The sequence below is a fragment of the Erinaceus europaeus genome, chromosome 3 (genome assembly GCF_950295315.1).
Source record: "Erinaceus europaeus chromosome 3, mEriEur2.1, whole genome shotgun sequence".
Lineage (NCBI taxonomy): Eukaryota > Metazoa > Chordata > Mammalia > Eulipotyphla > Erinaceidae > Erinaceus > Erinaceus europaeus.
The window spans coordinates 67505099-67521048 of NC_080164.1; the positions used below are offsets into that span (position 1 = coordinate 67505099).

Genomic DNA, 15950 nt, shown 5'->3' on the forward strand with positions numbered 1-15950 from the left:
GTAAGATATCAAAAAGAGAGAGAGAGAGAAAGAGAAAGAACATGCACCCCTATGCTCACTACATTATTCACAACACAGAGATATGGAAACAGTCTAAATATTCACCAACAGATGATTATATAAAAAAGATCCTGTGGGTGAGAGAGATAGCATGATGGTTATGCAAATAGAATCTCATGCACCAAGGCCCATGGTTCAATCCCCAGCACCATTATAAAACAGAAATGAGCAATACTTTGGTTAAAAAAAAAAATCCTGTAGCTACACAATGGAGCATTATTCAGTCATGAAAAAGGCAATCCTGCCCTTTTCCAGACCTTCTAGGATAAGTCAAACTGAGAAAGAGGAACACTTAGATGTAGAATCTATACTTTTAAGTCAAATTCATAGAAACACAGAAGAAAAATGAGAGAAGCTGTATGCAGAAACTTTTATTTCTAAGATGAACAAGGTTTGGGACCTTCATATAAATTTTATCAAGTGGTAATTTTAGTTGATAAGGACAAAAGAATAAGTTGGGAGATGATGGAAATGTTAACTAACCAGATGGAGCAAACTTTTTGCAATGTGTATCAATTAATACACTTAAAGATATTATTTATTTATTTATGAGAGAGCTAGGAGGAGAGAGAGAGAGAAGCAGAGCATCACTCTGTATATGTGCTGCCAGGAACTGAACTTGGGACCTCATGCTGGAGAGTCCAATGCTTTTACCCACTGCATTACTTCCCAAATGACTCAAATTGTACACTCTAAATATGTTACAATTTGATCTGCCAACTAAACCTTAGTAAAGCTGCAGTGTGCAAACAAATATATGTTTCACATGCAAAAGTACAAAAGAAAAGGAATTTCTATAGCTAGAACTAAGGGGCAGAAGAGGCTGGCTAAACCATTTCATTTTATAGTTGCCTGAGAATTAACAGGGTATGAAGATTCCACACAGTTGTTTAGCTTTACACTCCATCCACACAGTGAAAATAAGCCCAACTCCCCAGAGCCCCTGCTCTCCACCAGAGACCTCATGAGCACATGCCTGCAACCTAGCAGCTGGTCCTGACCTAGAGTACTGGCTCTAAGAATTCTAGCAATAGCTACAAGGAGAGACAACTAACTGTTGCAAATGCCAATGCCTTTCAGGTGTAGTGAGTTGTAGAGTCTGTGTGTACATAACCATCAGAAGAAGTGAGGCTGTGGAAACTTGAAAAGCTCTGTAGTTTGGAGGGGGGTATGGAACTACGCTCTCACTATCTTATTATTGTGTAAAACATTGACTTATTAATAAATTACTAATAAAAATTAGTAATTGTTTAAGCTCCTCATTTGCACTCAACATGGTTTCCCTGGACCTCAGGCTGAAACTGGGAATCCCACGCACCAACCCAGGGACCCAGTTTAGACCTGATATTCTCATTGGGCACCTTCCCAGATCTCTTGATTGCTGAACATTCATTCTTGTGGTTCAGCCAAGCATCCTTCTGGCAGGTTCGGTCACAGTAATGAGCAAACTTGCACTGCCCACAGCGGTGGAGCTTCTCCTGCCTCTTGAAGCAGGTGTGGCACACGACATTCACAAGGCTAGAAGTGAAGGGGGAAAAAAAAAAAAACATGATGGAGAGGAAGTTCACTCTGGGAAGGGCATGCCACATAGACCCTGTGGGGACCAATGTTCAGGCTGTGGCTCAGGAAGCCACTCTGGTCTAAGCTTCAGAGTCCCACTTTCCAAAATTCCCTCCTAGCTTTAACTATATCTTTGGTAGAATTTTTTTTAAGGTTTAGTTATTTATTTAGTGAGAAAGAACAAGAGCATTACTTTGACATCAGCAGTGTCAGGCATGGGAGCTGGGACTATGTGTGTACAAGTCCTATACTCTACCTCTGAGTCATTTCCCTGGCTGCAGCAAGTTTTAAAACTTTTATAAATGTGTTAGAGATCGGCAGAGAATAAGACACCAAAACACTACTCCAAACCCATGGAGTTCCATGATGATCCTGTGGGGGCTGGAAATCAAACCCAAGGCTTCATACTTAGAAGGCATGCACTCCACTGCGAAGCCACCTCCCAGGTCTGCTAGTAGATATTTTTAAGTAAATCCAAATACCTTCTAATTCTCATCATGAAAAGAATATCCTCTGTTTCCAAGAACAGTTAGTCCATTCCTAACCAGTCTTAAATTTTATTGTATATTTCCTTCTTGTGATAAATGTAAGTATGTTGCTACAATCTAATTTGTCCAGTAGAATAAACTTGGTCAGACCAGATCTTCAAGAATTTGAAACCCTGTCAGGGCTCCCAGTTTATCACCCTCATTTTCCTTCTCCAAGTTAAACATTCCTAGTTGCTTCAATAGTTCCTGTACAACAGTTTGTCAAAGTCTTACACCATTCTGGTGGTCTCCAAAATGGCCGTAGCAGGTCCTTGTGGCCAAAGGACGGTGGACATACCAGGGCAGTCAAGCCACACCCAGAAACCAATGCTAAGATGTCAGGTTCAAGGGCCCCAAAGCAGAGCTCAGTGGTCCCAGGATAGTATCAGGAAATGGAGAAACAGGCATAGAGACAAGATTAGGTTCCTGCAAGGACTACCCCTCTAATCTAGGTCCTGCAAGGACTACTCCTTTAATCTAGGTCCTGCAAGGACTACCCCTCTAATCTAGGTCCTGGGTTTTCTGGAACCTGTGTAGTTGTTTTGTTTTTGTTTTGTTAAAGACAGAGATTGAGAGGGGAGAGAGGAATAGAGAGGGATAGAGAAAGAGACACCTGCAGCATTGCTTCACCACTCATCATGGGTGAAGTGGTATCTCACTGTTGTCTTTATTTGCATTTGCATTTATTTATTTATTTGCATTTCTTTATTTATTTGCATTTCTTTATTTATTTGCATTTCTGTTGTTAAAATTCGGAGGCTCCAGCTGGCCGGGCTAGCTTCACGGGCGGGTAACAGAGACGACCAGAGACATACGGCTGGGCAGGCAAGCTGTATTTCTTTATTCAGGAACAACGATTCATAAACTAAGACAAACTAATCACCAAACAGAACTCTGCTGCCTCTTTGCCCCGCAACGGCGCCAAGCACTCTCTCACTCTGCAACTCTCCAACTCTGGAACTCTGGAACTCTGGAACCCTCTTGGGCGGGGCCAAGCGGGCCTGCGAAACTAGCAGGACTGATCCAAATTTTCTTGGCAGGGGGAGAGCTAGAACAACCCAATGTAAAGCATACAACAATTCCCCCTTTTCTTTTTAACTAAATGACTACAGTATCAAGGGTGTGGGGTGAACAGAAACCTATATCGTATAGGCATTTTTAAAAAAAGAAACTGGCACAAACATGGAGAAACATGTAAGCAAGTAACAAGAACCAGTGTGCTGCCAAGGGAAGGCCTGAGGGGGCCATTTTTTGCCTCTGTGGGCAAAACTTTATCAGCTTAAAAAAAACATTTCTTGCCTCTGGGGGGCATACTTGCCTCAACAGGCATTTGCATGGGGGTGGGGAACGGCCTAGAGTCCCAAAGGCAGCTGGCTGCAATTTACTTACTATGAAACAAAACTTATTAGCATAACCATAGCACAATCTAACGTTTCTAATAGAGAAGGAATTTGAGACTTTTACATATCAACAACGTCTTTTTAACTTTTTGTTACACCCATTCAAGATGGAGACACACCCTAGGTGTGCATAGGAAAGGAAACCTCAGGCATGAGAATAATTAGCATAGCCATTGTGTGATCTACCATTTCTAATAGAGAAGGTAATGGAGAGTTTTACATATCAACAAGTCTATTTAACCTTTTGTTTAGACCAACTTAGTTAAAATATATTGATTGTTAACTAATTTTTACCTCAGACTTTAAATGTAAGTTAATTTTATCTTTATGAGAATTACGTTGAAAACCTTTTTCATTTAACTTTGACTAGTAAGAATTTAGCCTTAAAGTTACTGTTTACCAAACTTTAAACATACACATAAACATGGCCATTAATGCATAAGGAGAGAAACCTTTGTTACGAAGACATGTCATTTTAAACACGAATTTAGATATGTACTGTCTTAGTTGTTGGGGGGGTACGTTGTCCAGTGGTGGTCTCTTGGGCAGCTTCACTTCTAGGAATTGTAGGTTGTGATCTCTGCACAAATCTCTGTGTACTCCAGCTTGTCTGCCTTCAGACCGGACCTGAGGATCTCTGCCAGGATGTCCAGTTTTGGCAGGGAGCCTGGGAGGTTCGGGATCATTCCAGAATTCATAGCACAAGGGCGGGCGGGCCAGCCTTGTAGAAAGTGTGGGCCGAGGTGCCCAGGGGTGGCGGCCATGATAGGCCGCCGCGGCCCTGCCCCATGGCCCTGTCATGTCTGCTGCCCTGCTCGCAGTGGCTGAGCAGCATGGAGGGATCACACATCCAGTGCCCTGCGCCACGTGGTGGAGAGCCGGCTCCTGTGGGCTGGCCTGCGTGCTGGCATTGGGCTCCTGTGTGGTGGCATCAGGCTCCTGCGTGTTGGCATCGGGCTCCAGTGTGTTGGCATCAGGCTCCTGTGTGGTGGCATCGGGCTCCTGCGTGCTGGCGTCGGGCTCCTGTGTGCTGGCATCAGCCTCCTGCAGGCTGTGGGGCTGCGGGGCTGCGGGCACAGTGCGCAGGGTTGTCTGGGCGCAGCCGGCTGGCTGGCTGTTCCACCAGGTGGAAAAGGCAGCTCCGCGCCTCGCCTCTTGCCCGCTGGCTCTTCCCGACTCCTCTGGCTGTTTTGAGTTCACCCAAGTGGGTGGAAACCACAGAGTGGTCAAGAGATAAATGTTCCAGAAACAGCAAAACAGTCTCGTGAAGAAAGAGCAGAGGCCTTTGGAGATCTCTTCACAAGCAGAAGAGAAGGCCATAGTACATAGGTAGCCAAATTGTCTTCACTTATCTGAGAGATGCGCAGATCAGGTCCACGTGGGCACCATTTATTGTTAAAATTCGGAGGCTCCAACTGGCCAGGCTAGCTTCATGGGCAGGTAACAGAGACGACCAGAGACATACGGCTGGGCAGGGAAGCTGTATTTCTTTATTCAGGAACAACGATTCATAAACTAAGACAAACTAATCACCAAACAGAACTCTGCTGCCTCTTTGCCCCGCGATGGCGCCAAGCACTCTCTCACTCTGCAACTCTCCAACTCTCCAACTCTGGAACTCTGGAACTCTGGAACCCTCTCGGGGTTCCTTGGGGTGGGGCCAAGCGGGCCTGCGAAACTAGCAGGACTGATCCAAATTTTCTTGGCAGGGGGAGAGCTAGAACAACCCAATGTAAAGCATACAACAATAATCAATGACTTGGAGCATTTTTTCATGTTTATTGGTCTTTTGGATGTCTTATTTGATAAACATTCTGTTCATATCCTCTCCCTACTTTTGGATATTGGCAGGTTGATCCATACCCCCAGTTTCTATCTTACCCTAGTAGGGTAGGGCTCTGGAGAAGTGAGGTTCCATGATACATTGGTGAGATCATCTGCCCAGGGAGTTCAGGATGAAATTACAATAGCATCCACTGTTTAGTGGCTGAAATGAGTTAAGATATAAAGCAAGACAAAATGTTTAAGGAATAGGAACCATAAAGTTGGAACAGAGCAGATGGGAATAGGTATTTTAGGGTGGGTAGAAGCTAGGAAGCCTATTTTAGGTATGCTCCTAGGGTCCCATGACTGTGGTAATTTTTTCTGGAGCTTGATAGCTAACCTGCAGGTGGACTAAAAATATTGTCTGGGTAGATGGTGTCAGAGTTGATAATAAGACTAGAAAGCTGGATCAGGGCAGAGAGTATCTCCCAAACTTGAAAAGAATTCATTATTTTTAATAGCTGAGTAGTATTCTATTAGTGTATTATATTACAACTTTCTTAGCCATTCATCTTTGTCAGACATGTGAGTTGCTTCCAGGTTTTGGATAGTACAAATTGTGCTGCTATGGTAGGTATATACAGATTTTTTTTTTTTTGGAGGGGGGTGAGTGTGTTTGCTTCTTTAGGGTGTATTCCCAGGAGAGGAATTGCAGGGTCATAGAGAGGGTTCATTTCTAGCTTTCTGAGAGTTTTCCAGGCTGCTCTCCATAGGAGTTGGACCCATTTACATTTCCACAAGCAGTGTAGGAGGGTTCTTTTACCCCAGCAGCCCCTCCAGCACTTGTTGTTGCTATTGGTTTTTTTTTTGTTTTGTTTTGTTTTGTTTTGTTTTATCAGAGCACTTCTCAGCTCTGGCTTATGGTGGTACGGGGGATTTAACCTGGGACTCTGGATCCATGTGCAGTAAGATAGAGAACTTTAAAGATAACATGACATATACCTCAGCTTCCATCAGTCCCCAAACATGACTGGTAAAAAAACTCAATAAGCAAAATGAAATGTGTGTTTAAGAGTGCTGATAACTATAAGACTCAAGGAAGAACCTGTCCAAATGCAGTGGAGATGAAGAATCTGGGAAGTGTCTTACCTAGGAAAGGAGGAGGCAGGGGGGGAGATAGCATAATGGTTATGCAAAGAGACTCTCATGCCTGAGGCTCCGAAGTCCCAAGTTCGATCCCCTGTACTGCAGTGCTCTTATGTTTCTCTCTGTGTCTTTCTCTCTCTGCATCTCTCTCAAAAATAAATACTTTTTAAAAAAAGAAAAGAAAAGAAAGGAGGCAGTGTTCTGACCTTCTAGAGATACACTAAGTCTCTGCTCAGAAAATAGCCAGCTCTGCCACAGAGAGGCACTGGCCTAAGCCAGGGGCTTCATTCAGCATTGAGTGGTGGTAGGAAAGGGGTTACTGTCTAGGAGACAGGAATATTTACTTGGCAAGATCAAAAGGTGCACCATATTAAGAAATAATGTCTGTCCACCGATCACAACCTAACCAAAGCAACGATTGCCACTTCAACATGCTTCACCTCAGACTGTGTCCAGAGATTTCACGTGTGGAATGACAACCCTTCAGCTTCATTACTCGGATGAGACCTTTCCTTTTATAGTACACTCTAATTTCATCTCAGGTGGTTCACCTTCTAACAAAGTCCCATAACCTAGATATACACCAGTTTCTGTGAGAGAGAGCTTATGTGCACATGTATCCATAAACTACTGCAAAATATATACCTGAAAGCAGAAGTACACTAGAGTTTGCAGTGAGTACCTCCCTAACACTTCCTCTCCACTATTCCAAGCTTGGGATCCATGATTGCTCAACAATTTGTTTGGCTTTGTATGTTAACTCTCTTTTCAATCACCAGGTTCCAGATGCCACCAGGATGCTGGCCAGGCTTCCCTGGATTGAAGACCCCACCAATGTGTCCTGGAGCTCAGCTTCCCCAGAGACACACCCTACTAGGGAAAGAGAGAGGCAGACTGGGAGTATGGACCGACCAGTCAACACCCATGTTCAGCAGGGAAGCAATTACAGAAGCCAGACCTTCTACCTTCTGCAACCCTCAATGACCCTGGGTCCATGCTCCCAGAGGGCTAGAGAATGGGAAAGCTATCAGGCGAGGGGGTGGGTTAAGGAGATTGGGTGGTGGGAATTGTGTGGAGTTGTACCCCTCCTACCTTATGGTTTTGTTCATTGATCCTTTCTTAAATAAAAATTAAAAAAAAGAAAAAAGAAAGAATGTCTGAAAGAGGCCCACACTGTGGGGGAACCTAAGGAGCCACTCTCACTACTATGTCCTTTCTCTGTAGGCACAGAAGAGTGACGGAAGGCTCTTGGAGAGAGGAGGAACAGTTTGTATGCTCATTTCCCCTCTTTGGTGTCTACTTAGTGTTGTTTTAAACAACTCTTGCCAGCCCTGAAAGGGAATTGCTGGATTCATATTTGCACTGATTATGACATACCTTATCATAAGAATGTAGGTGGCACTACTGCCTTAGGTAGAGCCCATCCACATTATTTGGAACATCTCTTATGAAAATGTTAATTCCCAATATCTCCTCTGCCATAATGCACATGAGGAGGTGCATACGTCCACTCAGGCCTGCATTACTTCACATGTTCTGGCTATGACCAAGTCCCTCTTGCCTTGCTCAGAACACGTCTTCAGATGCAACTGAATGACAATGACACCTTTCATTTGACCTGATCTATGCTTAAAAGGAAATTATTGTGGGCTGAGCAGTGGCTTACCTGGTTGAATGTTTACAATATAATGTACAAGGACCCAGATTCAAGCCCCAAGTCTCCACCTGCAGGAGGGATGTTTCAAGAGTAGTGAAACAGGGTTGCAGGTGTCTCTCTGTCACTCTCCCACTCTATCTCCCCCCCCATCTGTCTCAATTTCTCTGTCTCTATCCTGAATTAATAAATAAAGGGTAAATAAGCATTAGGAATGTCTAAATAATTTAAGAAAGAAATTATTCCTGAATGTCTGGATTTAAGGATTATTTAATGGAAATGTTCAATCAGTGCATTCAATGACCTATCAACATGCCCCGCCTTGACTGCTAGAAGTGACCAGTTAAACGTATACATCTACTCTGCTGTGGTTACTCTCAGCATCCAAATGTTCGATGTTGTAATAGGAATACTCCAATGAATTGCTATCCACTCATTTTCTGAGCAACTGTTTAAAGCCTCACTAATCCCTTTATTAGATTATGTTCATTTATAGCATCACTTATCCCCTTCCCTGCTCCTCAGCTGTTATCAGATTAGAGGTCACACAAGTGTTTGTGTCTCTGATATGACTAATGCTGGTGTTCTTCCAGGCCCACAGAGGGTCATACCAGCTAAAACTCCCAGCTGGCTCCTCTGCACCTAGAGAATTTTATGACTGGTTTGAATTTCAAAAAAGGCCTGGGTGACAGTAATTTCTTTTGGAAAACTCTCTATGTTCTCAATTTTGTTTTCCCCTACATGTACTCATATGCATGATCTTCTGGGTGCTTCAAGTGCCTTAAGCAGAATTAAGTAGGTGTTGGCTAAGTTTTTATTTTTTATTTTTTTATTCAGTTATTATTGCATAGAGACAGAGAGAAACTGAGAGAGGAGAGGGAGCGAGATAGACACCTGCAGCCCTGCTTCACCTCTCATGAAGCTTTCCCTCTGCAGGTGGGGACCAGAGCCTTGAACCTGGATCCTTGCACACTGTGATGTAAGCTCTTAGCCAGGTGCACCACCACCTGGCCCCTTTGTTTTTGTTTTTTGATCTATAACTAGAGAATGAACCATGGACCTCACATACAGCAATGCTTACTATGTTGCTGGATGACCTCCCTGAAATTTTTTTTTTATTTTATTAATGATTCAATATTGATTTAGCAAATTACATGTCAATAGGGGTATAATTCCATACCATTCCCACCACCAGACTTATGAATCCCCAATCTCTTTATTATAAGCTACAGCAGTTTTCTCCTAAGGTTGTAGATATGGCTTAACTATCTGTCTATATTTTTATATAATTGATTTTTTTTTGGTTCCATCTTCTCTTCCTTTCCAAGCTATAACCTTATTACTATTATTACATCCAAATGTCCTTTTGTTTTCCCTCCTCTCTCTCTGGGTCCTGATGGAATTGGAGTTCAGAGCCCTTCTATCCTCTTCTTCCTATCATTTCTCCCCCTCTGGGAGTATGGATCAAAATTATTTTGGGGGTGCAGAAGGTAGCTCTGGCTTCTGTAATTGCTTCTCTCTTGCTGGACATGGACATTGGCGAGATGACCCTACCCCCAGCCTGTTTCCATCTTTCTCTAGTGGGGTAGGACTCTGGAGAGGAGAGATTCCAGGATACATTGGTGAGGTTGTCTGCCCAGAGAAGTCAAGATAAAATCATGACAGCATCTGCAACTTGGTGTCTCAGTTGTAGCTGGTGGGTTTGGTAAGGTCTATAGTTGAAGATATTTGTTATTTTTGGGGGGAGGGGTCATTTCTGTTCCCTGTTGTTCAATGGCCACTCCTGGAAGTCCCAATTTTTTTTTTATTATTTTATATACCTAGAGAGAAAAAAATAAGGAAGGGAATGGGAGGAGAAGACATTAAAGTACTGCTCCAGCATCCATGAAGTTCCCTTGGCTCTAACCCTCACAGAACATCAAATATAATGGGAAGACAGAAGGAATCATCCACACTGACAGACCAAGACAGTAGCTTGAAGAAAACCCCAAATTCAGAACAGGTATATAAATTTCCTGATGAAGACTTCACAGCTGCAGTCCCAAGGATGCTCACCTAAAGAAAAGTTCAATGGAAGAAAACTTCAACAAAGTTAAAGTATTAAAGTCATAATAGAAATCAGAGGAAGAAAAAAATAATACTAAGCTAAAAAAAAAACATACAAAACAGCTGTACCACTGCTTCACAACTCATGAAGTTCCCCCACCCCAAAAGGTAGGGACCAGGGACTTAAACCCAGGTTCTTGCACACATGTGACAGTATGCTCATACATGATCTTATCTGATCTCGGTAATGGTGTGCTCTCCTGGACACACCACCACCCAGTCCTCCTATTAAACTCTTCAGTGGCTTGAGCTCTGGCTAGTACTTCACACCGTCTCTGATTTTGACTTGAAATATGACTCTGTGACTTCTGTTCAAGGTGTCTGTTTCTAATTATTCTGGCAGTTAGGAAAAAGTTTAGAATCTTTTCCTTTTTTATGTGTATATGTATACTATAAGAGGTTCTCTGAGGTAACTGTAAAACAAGTTTCAAATTTCTTCGTATGATGAGTTCTGAATCTATTCCAGTTTAGCCCTGTATCTATTTTCTATAAGTATTGTTTCAAGATTATGGTGATGATGGTGATGGTAATAAAGAAATTTTGGAACTTGGGACCAGGCAGTGGCGCACCTGGTTAAGCACTCTCATTACAGTGCGCAAGGACCCGGGTTCAAGCCCCTGGTCCCCACCTGCAGGGGGAAAGCTTCACAAGTGGTGAAGCAGGGTTGTAAGTGTCTCTCTGTCTTTCCCCCTTTCCATTTCCCCCTCCCCTCTCAATTTCTGGCTGTCTCTATCCAGTAAATAAATAGAGATAAAAATTTTTTTAAAAAAAGGAAATTTTGTAGCTCCAGTGGCATAGTCAGTTATCACATGGTACTTATATGGTACTTATAAAGATTTTTATTTTTTAATAAAGAGATTGTTTTCGGTTTTTGTTTGTTTTTATTCCTCATCAAGAGTGCACCATTCCTGGAGTTACTGCAATACCAGGTCGATGCATGGAGTGGACAGAGCAAGACCCTGTTCCATCTCCCTGCTCCAAAAATCCATTTAATATATTGTCCTTGCATAGAGGATGTATCAGATATTAAACTGATAAGAATAGATACTGTAGTTGATCTTAGCCAAAAGGCTGAGAAGTGATAGCTTATATTCATAGTGTAGGAAGTTATACCTCATGTAGATCTCATCTGTAGATCTACTGAAAAAGATGGAATTTCTACTTCAGTGGTCTGAAAGACTCCTTCCAACACCAACCAGAAAAAAATACAAGTATCTAATATCCTTGCTTGCTGAAGGGGCGGGGGGGGGCAGAATACTTCATGATCAGTGAAGCAGGTCTGCAGTTGTCTTTCTGTCCTTTTCACCCTCTATCTCCCCTCCCCTCTCAATTTCTCTCTAGTCTATCAAATAAACTAGAAAGACAAAATGGCTGTCAGGAGTAGTGGGTTCATAGTGTTGGTACCTAGCACCAGCACTAACCCTGGTAGCAATAAAAATAAGTAAATAAATATTTGTTAAAAAAATTAATGGAACACAAGTCGAACCTGAAATGGAATTGGAATATTACACCAAAGTAAAAGACTCTGGGGTGGGTGGGTGGGTGGGGAGAATACAGGTCCATGAAAGATGATGAATGACATAGTGGGGGTTGTATTGTTAAATGGGAATCTGGGGAATGTTATGCATGTACAAACTATTGTATTTACTGTTGAATGTAAAACATTAATTCCCCAATAAAGAAATTTAAAAAAAAATTAATGGAACTACATCAAACTGAAAAGCTTCTGCACAGCAAAGAGTTACCATCATCCTTACAGAAATACATTCTTCAGCGTGGGAGAAGATCTTTATACAATATAATTCAGATAAAAACTAATAGCCAAAATTCATAAATATATCTGTAAACTTATCACCAAAAAAAAAAAAAAATCAGAAAATGATGTGAATATATGAACAGAAACCTTACAGAGGAAGAGATATAGAGGGTCAACAGACACATGAGAAAGTGCTCAAAGTTATTATCAGAGAAATGCCATAAAGACAGCAATAAGATACCAGCCTACACCTGTGACAATGTCGTATATTAGAAAAGACGGTAACAACAAATGTTGGAGAGGATGTGGGGAAAAGCAGACATTCCCACGCTGCTGGTGGGAATGTAAACTGGTTCAACCCTTGTAGGAAACAATCTGAAACACTAGAAACAGACCCTATGACCCAGCAATTTCTCTCTGGGGATTTATCCAAAGGAAACAAAACCACCTAGCAGAAGAGATCTATGTATGCCTATGTTCATAGCAGCACAAATTGTAGTTACCAAAACCTGGAAGTAACCCAGATGTTCAATGACAGACAAGTCACTAAGAAAACAATGGTATATATACACAGTGGAACACTACTCAGCTGTAAAAATGATGAAGTCATCTCCTCTGCATCACCTTGGATAGACCTTGAAAACATCAAGTTAAGTGAGGTAAACTGAGAAAGAGAAGGACAAATATTGGATGATCTCACTCATAAGCAAGACCTAATAAATAAGGACAAGGAGCGAGAAAGCAAAGTGCAATGTGAACTGAACATGATGCATTTCATCAAAGCAAGGAACTCTGGGGAGGGAGAGGGGAGAGGGTTGTAAGAGAACTTTGCGGTCCAGGCACTTAATGAAATTATACTCATGTGAAAATGACTGCAGTGTAAAACAATAAATACAATCCAAAATAAATAAATAAATAAAAACAAATAAAATCTCATGCCTGAGGCTCCAAAGTCCCAGGTTCAATCCTCCATATCATCATAAGCCAGAGCTGAACAGTGCTCTGATAAAATTAATTAATTAATTAATTAATAATAATCTTTGTTTAAAAGAAAGACAACTTGTGACACACAAACACACAGAACTGATTGGTTTCATTGGTTACACAAGACTATATGAATGAATAATAAACATCTGAGAGAAAAAAGCCAGGGGCATATATCCACATGGAATCATTTACTTAAGATCCAAAAGCAAAGTATAAAAATGAAATAATACACTATTTAGGAGTTGATGTGCATGTGATAATATAAATACTCAAAATACAAGGGGCCAGAAAAAATTGGCAGGGATGAGGCAATAAGATAGCTCACCATGGAAGGAAGGCGCCTAGTCTGCTATGCTTATGGTCTAAGTTCAAGCCCTGCACCCCCCACACTGGGGAAACTTCAGTGCTGTAATGTCTTTCCCTCTCTGTATGTTTCTGTCTCTCTGTCTAAAAATGTTGACTGGGAGTGGTGAAGTCCCAACAATGCAAAATAAAGGAGGAGAAAGAGGGGGGAGGGAGCAAAAAGGGGGAGGAGGAAAAGAACAGCAACAAGTAAATAGAAAATCTAAGATCAAATTTAGAACGATAGTTACCTTTGAGATAGGCTTGAAACAGGATACAAAAAGATGCAATTGGAATATTCTTTTTAAGGTGAATTTAAAAAAAAAAATTTATATTTATTTATGTTCCCTTTTGTTGTCCTTGTTGTTTTTTATTGTTGTTGTAGTTATTATTGTTGTTATTGATGTCATCATTGTTGGATAGGACACAGAGAAACGGAGAGAGGAGGGGAAGACAGAGAGGGAGAGAGAAAGACACCTGCAGACCTGCTTCACCGCCTGTGAAGCGACTCCCCTGCCGGTGGGGAGCTAAGGGCTCGAACCGGGATCTTTACGCCAGTCCTTGTGCTTTGAGCTACTGCGCTTAACCCACTGCGCTACTGCCCAAATCCCTTAAGGTGAATTTATAGGTATTCCATTATTGCTATGCTTCATAGCATACATATATACACAGATATACATGCTTACATACAAGCATATATATCATATACTGCTTGCAGTAACTTTCAATTGAAGCAGAACTTGGCTAAAAATAAAACCATTCTTTATATTTGTGTTTGGAGAATAGGGAGAAATCTTAGCTTACAGTAACATGGATTTCAGCATACTTCTTTATTATACAGTGACTTCTGTGGATGATCGAGTCCTATCTCCTCAGTCAGGTTTCATGTCTACAGTTGGCTCAGTTTCACCAGGAGATTAAAATGGGAAAGAAGACAGAACAAGCACCACTTTGCTTCGATGCTTCTCCAGGTCATCTCAGAGTACCCCCACCTTCCCCCACCTTCACCACACACAGAACACCCACTCAGCCAAGTCCACTGGTGTGGTAAGAAAGAACCCCCAAAGCCTTTGTTCCCAGAAATCAGAGCACGACACATTGAGAATGACCCTTTCAGAATAAAAAAAAAAAAAAAAATTAACTAAAAAAAAAAAAACTTGGCAATGACAAGTTTAGGTAAGCCACTTTAAAAAAAAAATGTCTTTAGACTTATTTTAAAAAATCCCTTTTAACCTCATGTACACCAATTATCCTAATTTCATTACTCTTGAAATAGTGATATCATATTTTATGTACAAGCTCTAGAATAATATCTGAAGGAAGATGTCATTTCTAAAAAAAAAAGCTGTAGCTATTTATTTTCATAAGTGTGGATATATGTAATACACACACACACACTTAAGAACTTTCTTAACAGGAAACATTAAAAGCATAACAAGATTAGCTCTGAGGAAAGATAGAGGGGACTGCAATTAGGAGTAGGGAAGATAAAGTGAGTCCAGCTTTCCTAGTGATAATCTAATTCTTCAAACATAAGTAGATTTGGTATAATTATAGACTTAGGATAACTTTCTTAAAGTCCCAGTAATTACAATGCCCTTTGATATATGTGACATTTCCAGGAAGTTAAAAACAAGGGGGTTTCTGCATGAAAATGTTTCACATGGTACTACACCCACCTTCCCTCCACCTTCACCACACACAGTGCACTCACTTAGCCAAGTCCACTGGTTCCGCAATAAAGAACCCCCAAAGTCTTTGTTCTTAGAAATAAGAGCACACCTCGAAACTTTACATCAGGCTCAACCTGACGCTGTTGACTGGCTACGGAAGAAGGGCAAACGCTAGAAGAAGAAGAGCACACCACATTGGGGATGACCCTTTCAGAGAAAAAAAAAAAGTTACACCAGAAAACAACTGTCAGTCATTTAAAACGATCACAAAGAATCTGTCTCTTTCCCCTTTTTGAGAGCAGAGTGTGGCACCAGCCAAACCAACAAGAAAGAAAAGACAGCTCCCCACACTTCATACCTGTCAAACACTACTGCTGAATATGCTCGCTCTGCAAAGATGACATCTGAAGCCCAGAACTCCTTAGTGGCCTTCAGACCCCTGCCTTTACCCTCAGAAGAGAAGACCTCCACATTCTCCATTCTCCCTATAGTCATCTCAGGCTTTCAAGCAGCTCGGGGATTTAACATCTAGTGGCTTGTCCGTGCTGCTATTTCAGCACCTTCAGCATCCCAAAGAACAAACCTATAAATGGACAAGCCACCTCCCCTTCCCTACCCCCTCTCACCACTTGGCCCTCCCCTCTCCCACCTCTGCCATTTTTTCTGGAGGTTGGGAGGGAACAGGCAAAGAGATCAGTGATCTGTCCCTTTTATCACCTGGCAAAGGTGACAGAGTGCAAAGTCAACATGAGTTTGTGAGCTTCTGAGATTGAACCTGAACGCATCTTTCAAACGTCTGAAAAGAATTTTTATTTTTCTAGAAGCTAAGTCCTGGATTGCAGTCATGCTCAGCTTGAGTTGTAATAGGTTGCAGTTGGTGTGTAGGGTATTTTTAGCAGCCAGATGTCTTTGTCAGTCCAGAGTAGACAGCTGAAGTGGTCTGAGAGAGGAGGAGAAGTGATACTCACAGCTCTT

General features: G+C 41.8%; 1 protein-coding gene and 1 non-coding gene across 3 annotated transcripts in view; both read right to left on the reverse strand.

Annotated features, from left to right (window-relative positions):
- SMYD1 (SET and MYND domain containing 1) overlaps nucleotides 1–15547 on the reverse strand; it is a 36720-nt gene extending 21173 nt beyond the window's left edge. The window contains exons 1-2 of one of the 2 annotated variants that reach the window (XM_007533896.3): nucleotides 15334–15547; nucleotides 1402–1578 (exon numbers count right to left, since the gene is read on the reverse strand). In XM_007533896.3, the coding sequence (XP_007533958.1) occupies nucleotides 1402–1578; nucleotides 15334–15470 (314 nt within the window). In that variant the 5' untranslated portion in view covers nucleotides 15471–15547. The remainder of the gene's footprint in view (nucleotides 1–1401; nucleotides 1579–15333) is intronic. The other variant, XM_060187361.1, reaches the window with a different exon arrangement.
- On the reverse strand, nucleotides 11110–11300 carry LOC132537768 (U2 spliceosomal RNA). The gene has a single exon (XR_009549220.1). It is a non-coding gene; the product is annotated as a U2 spliceosomal RNA (small nuclear RNA).
- Nucleotides 15548–15950: the final 403 nt, after the last annotated feature.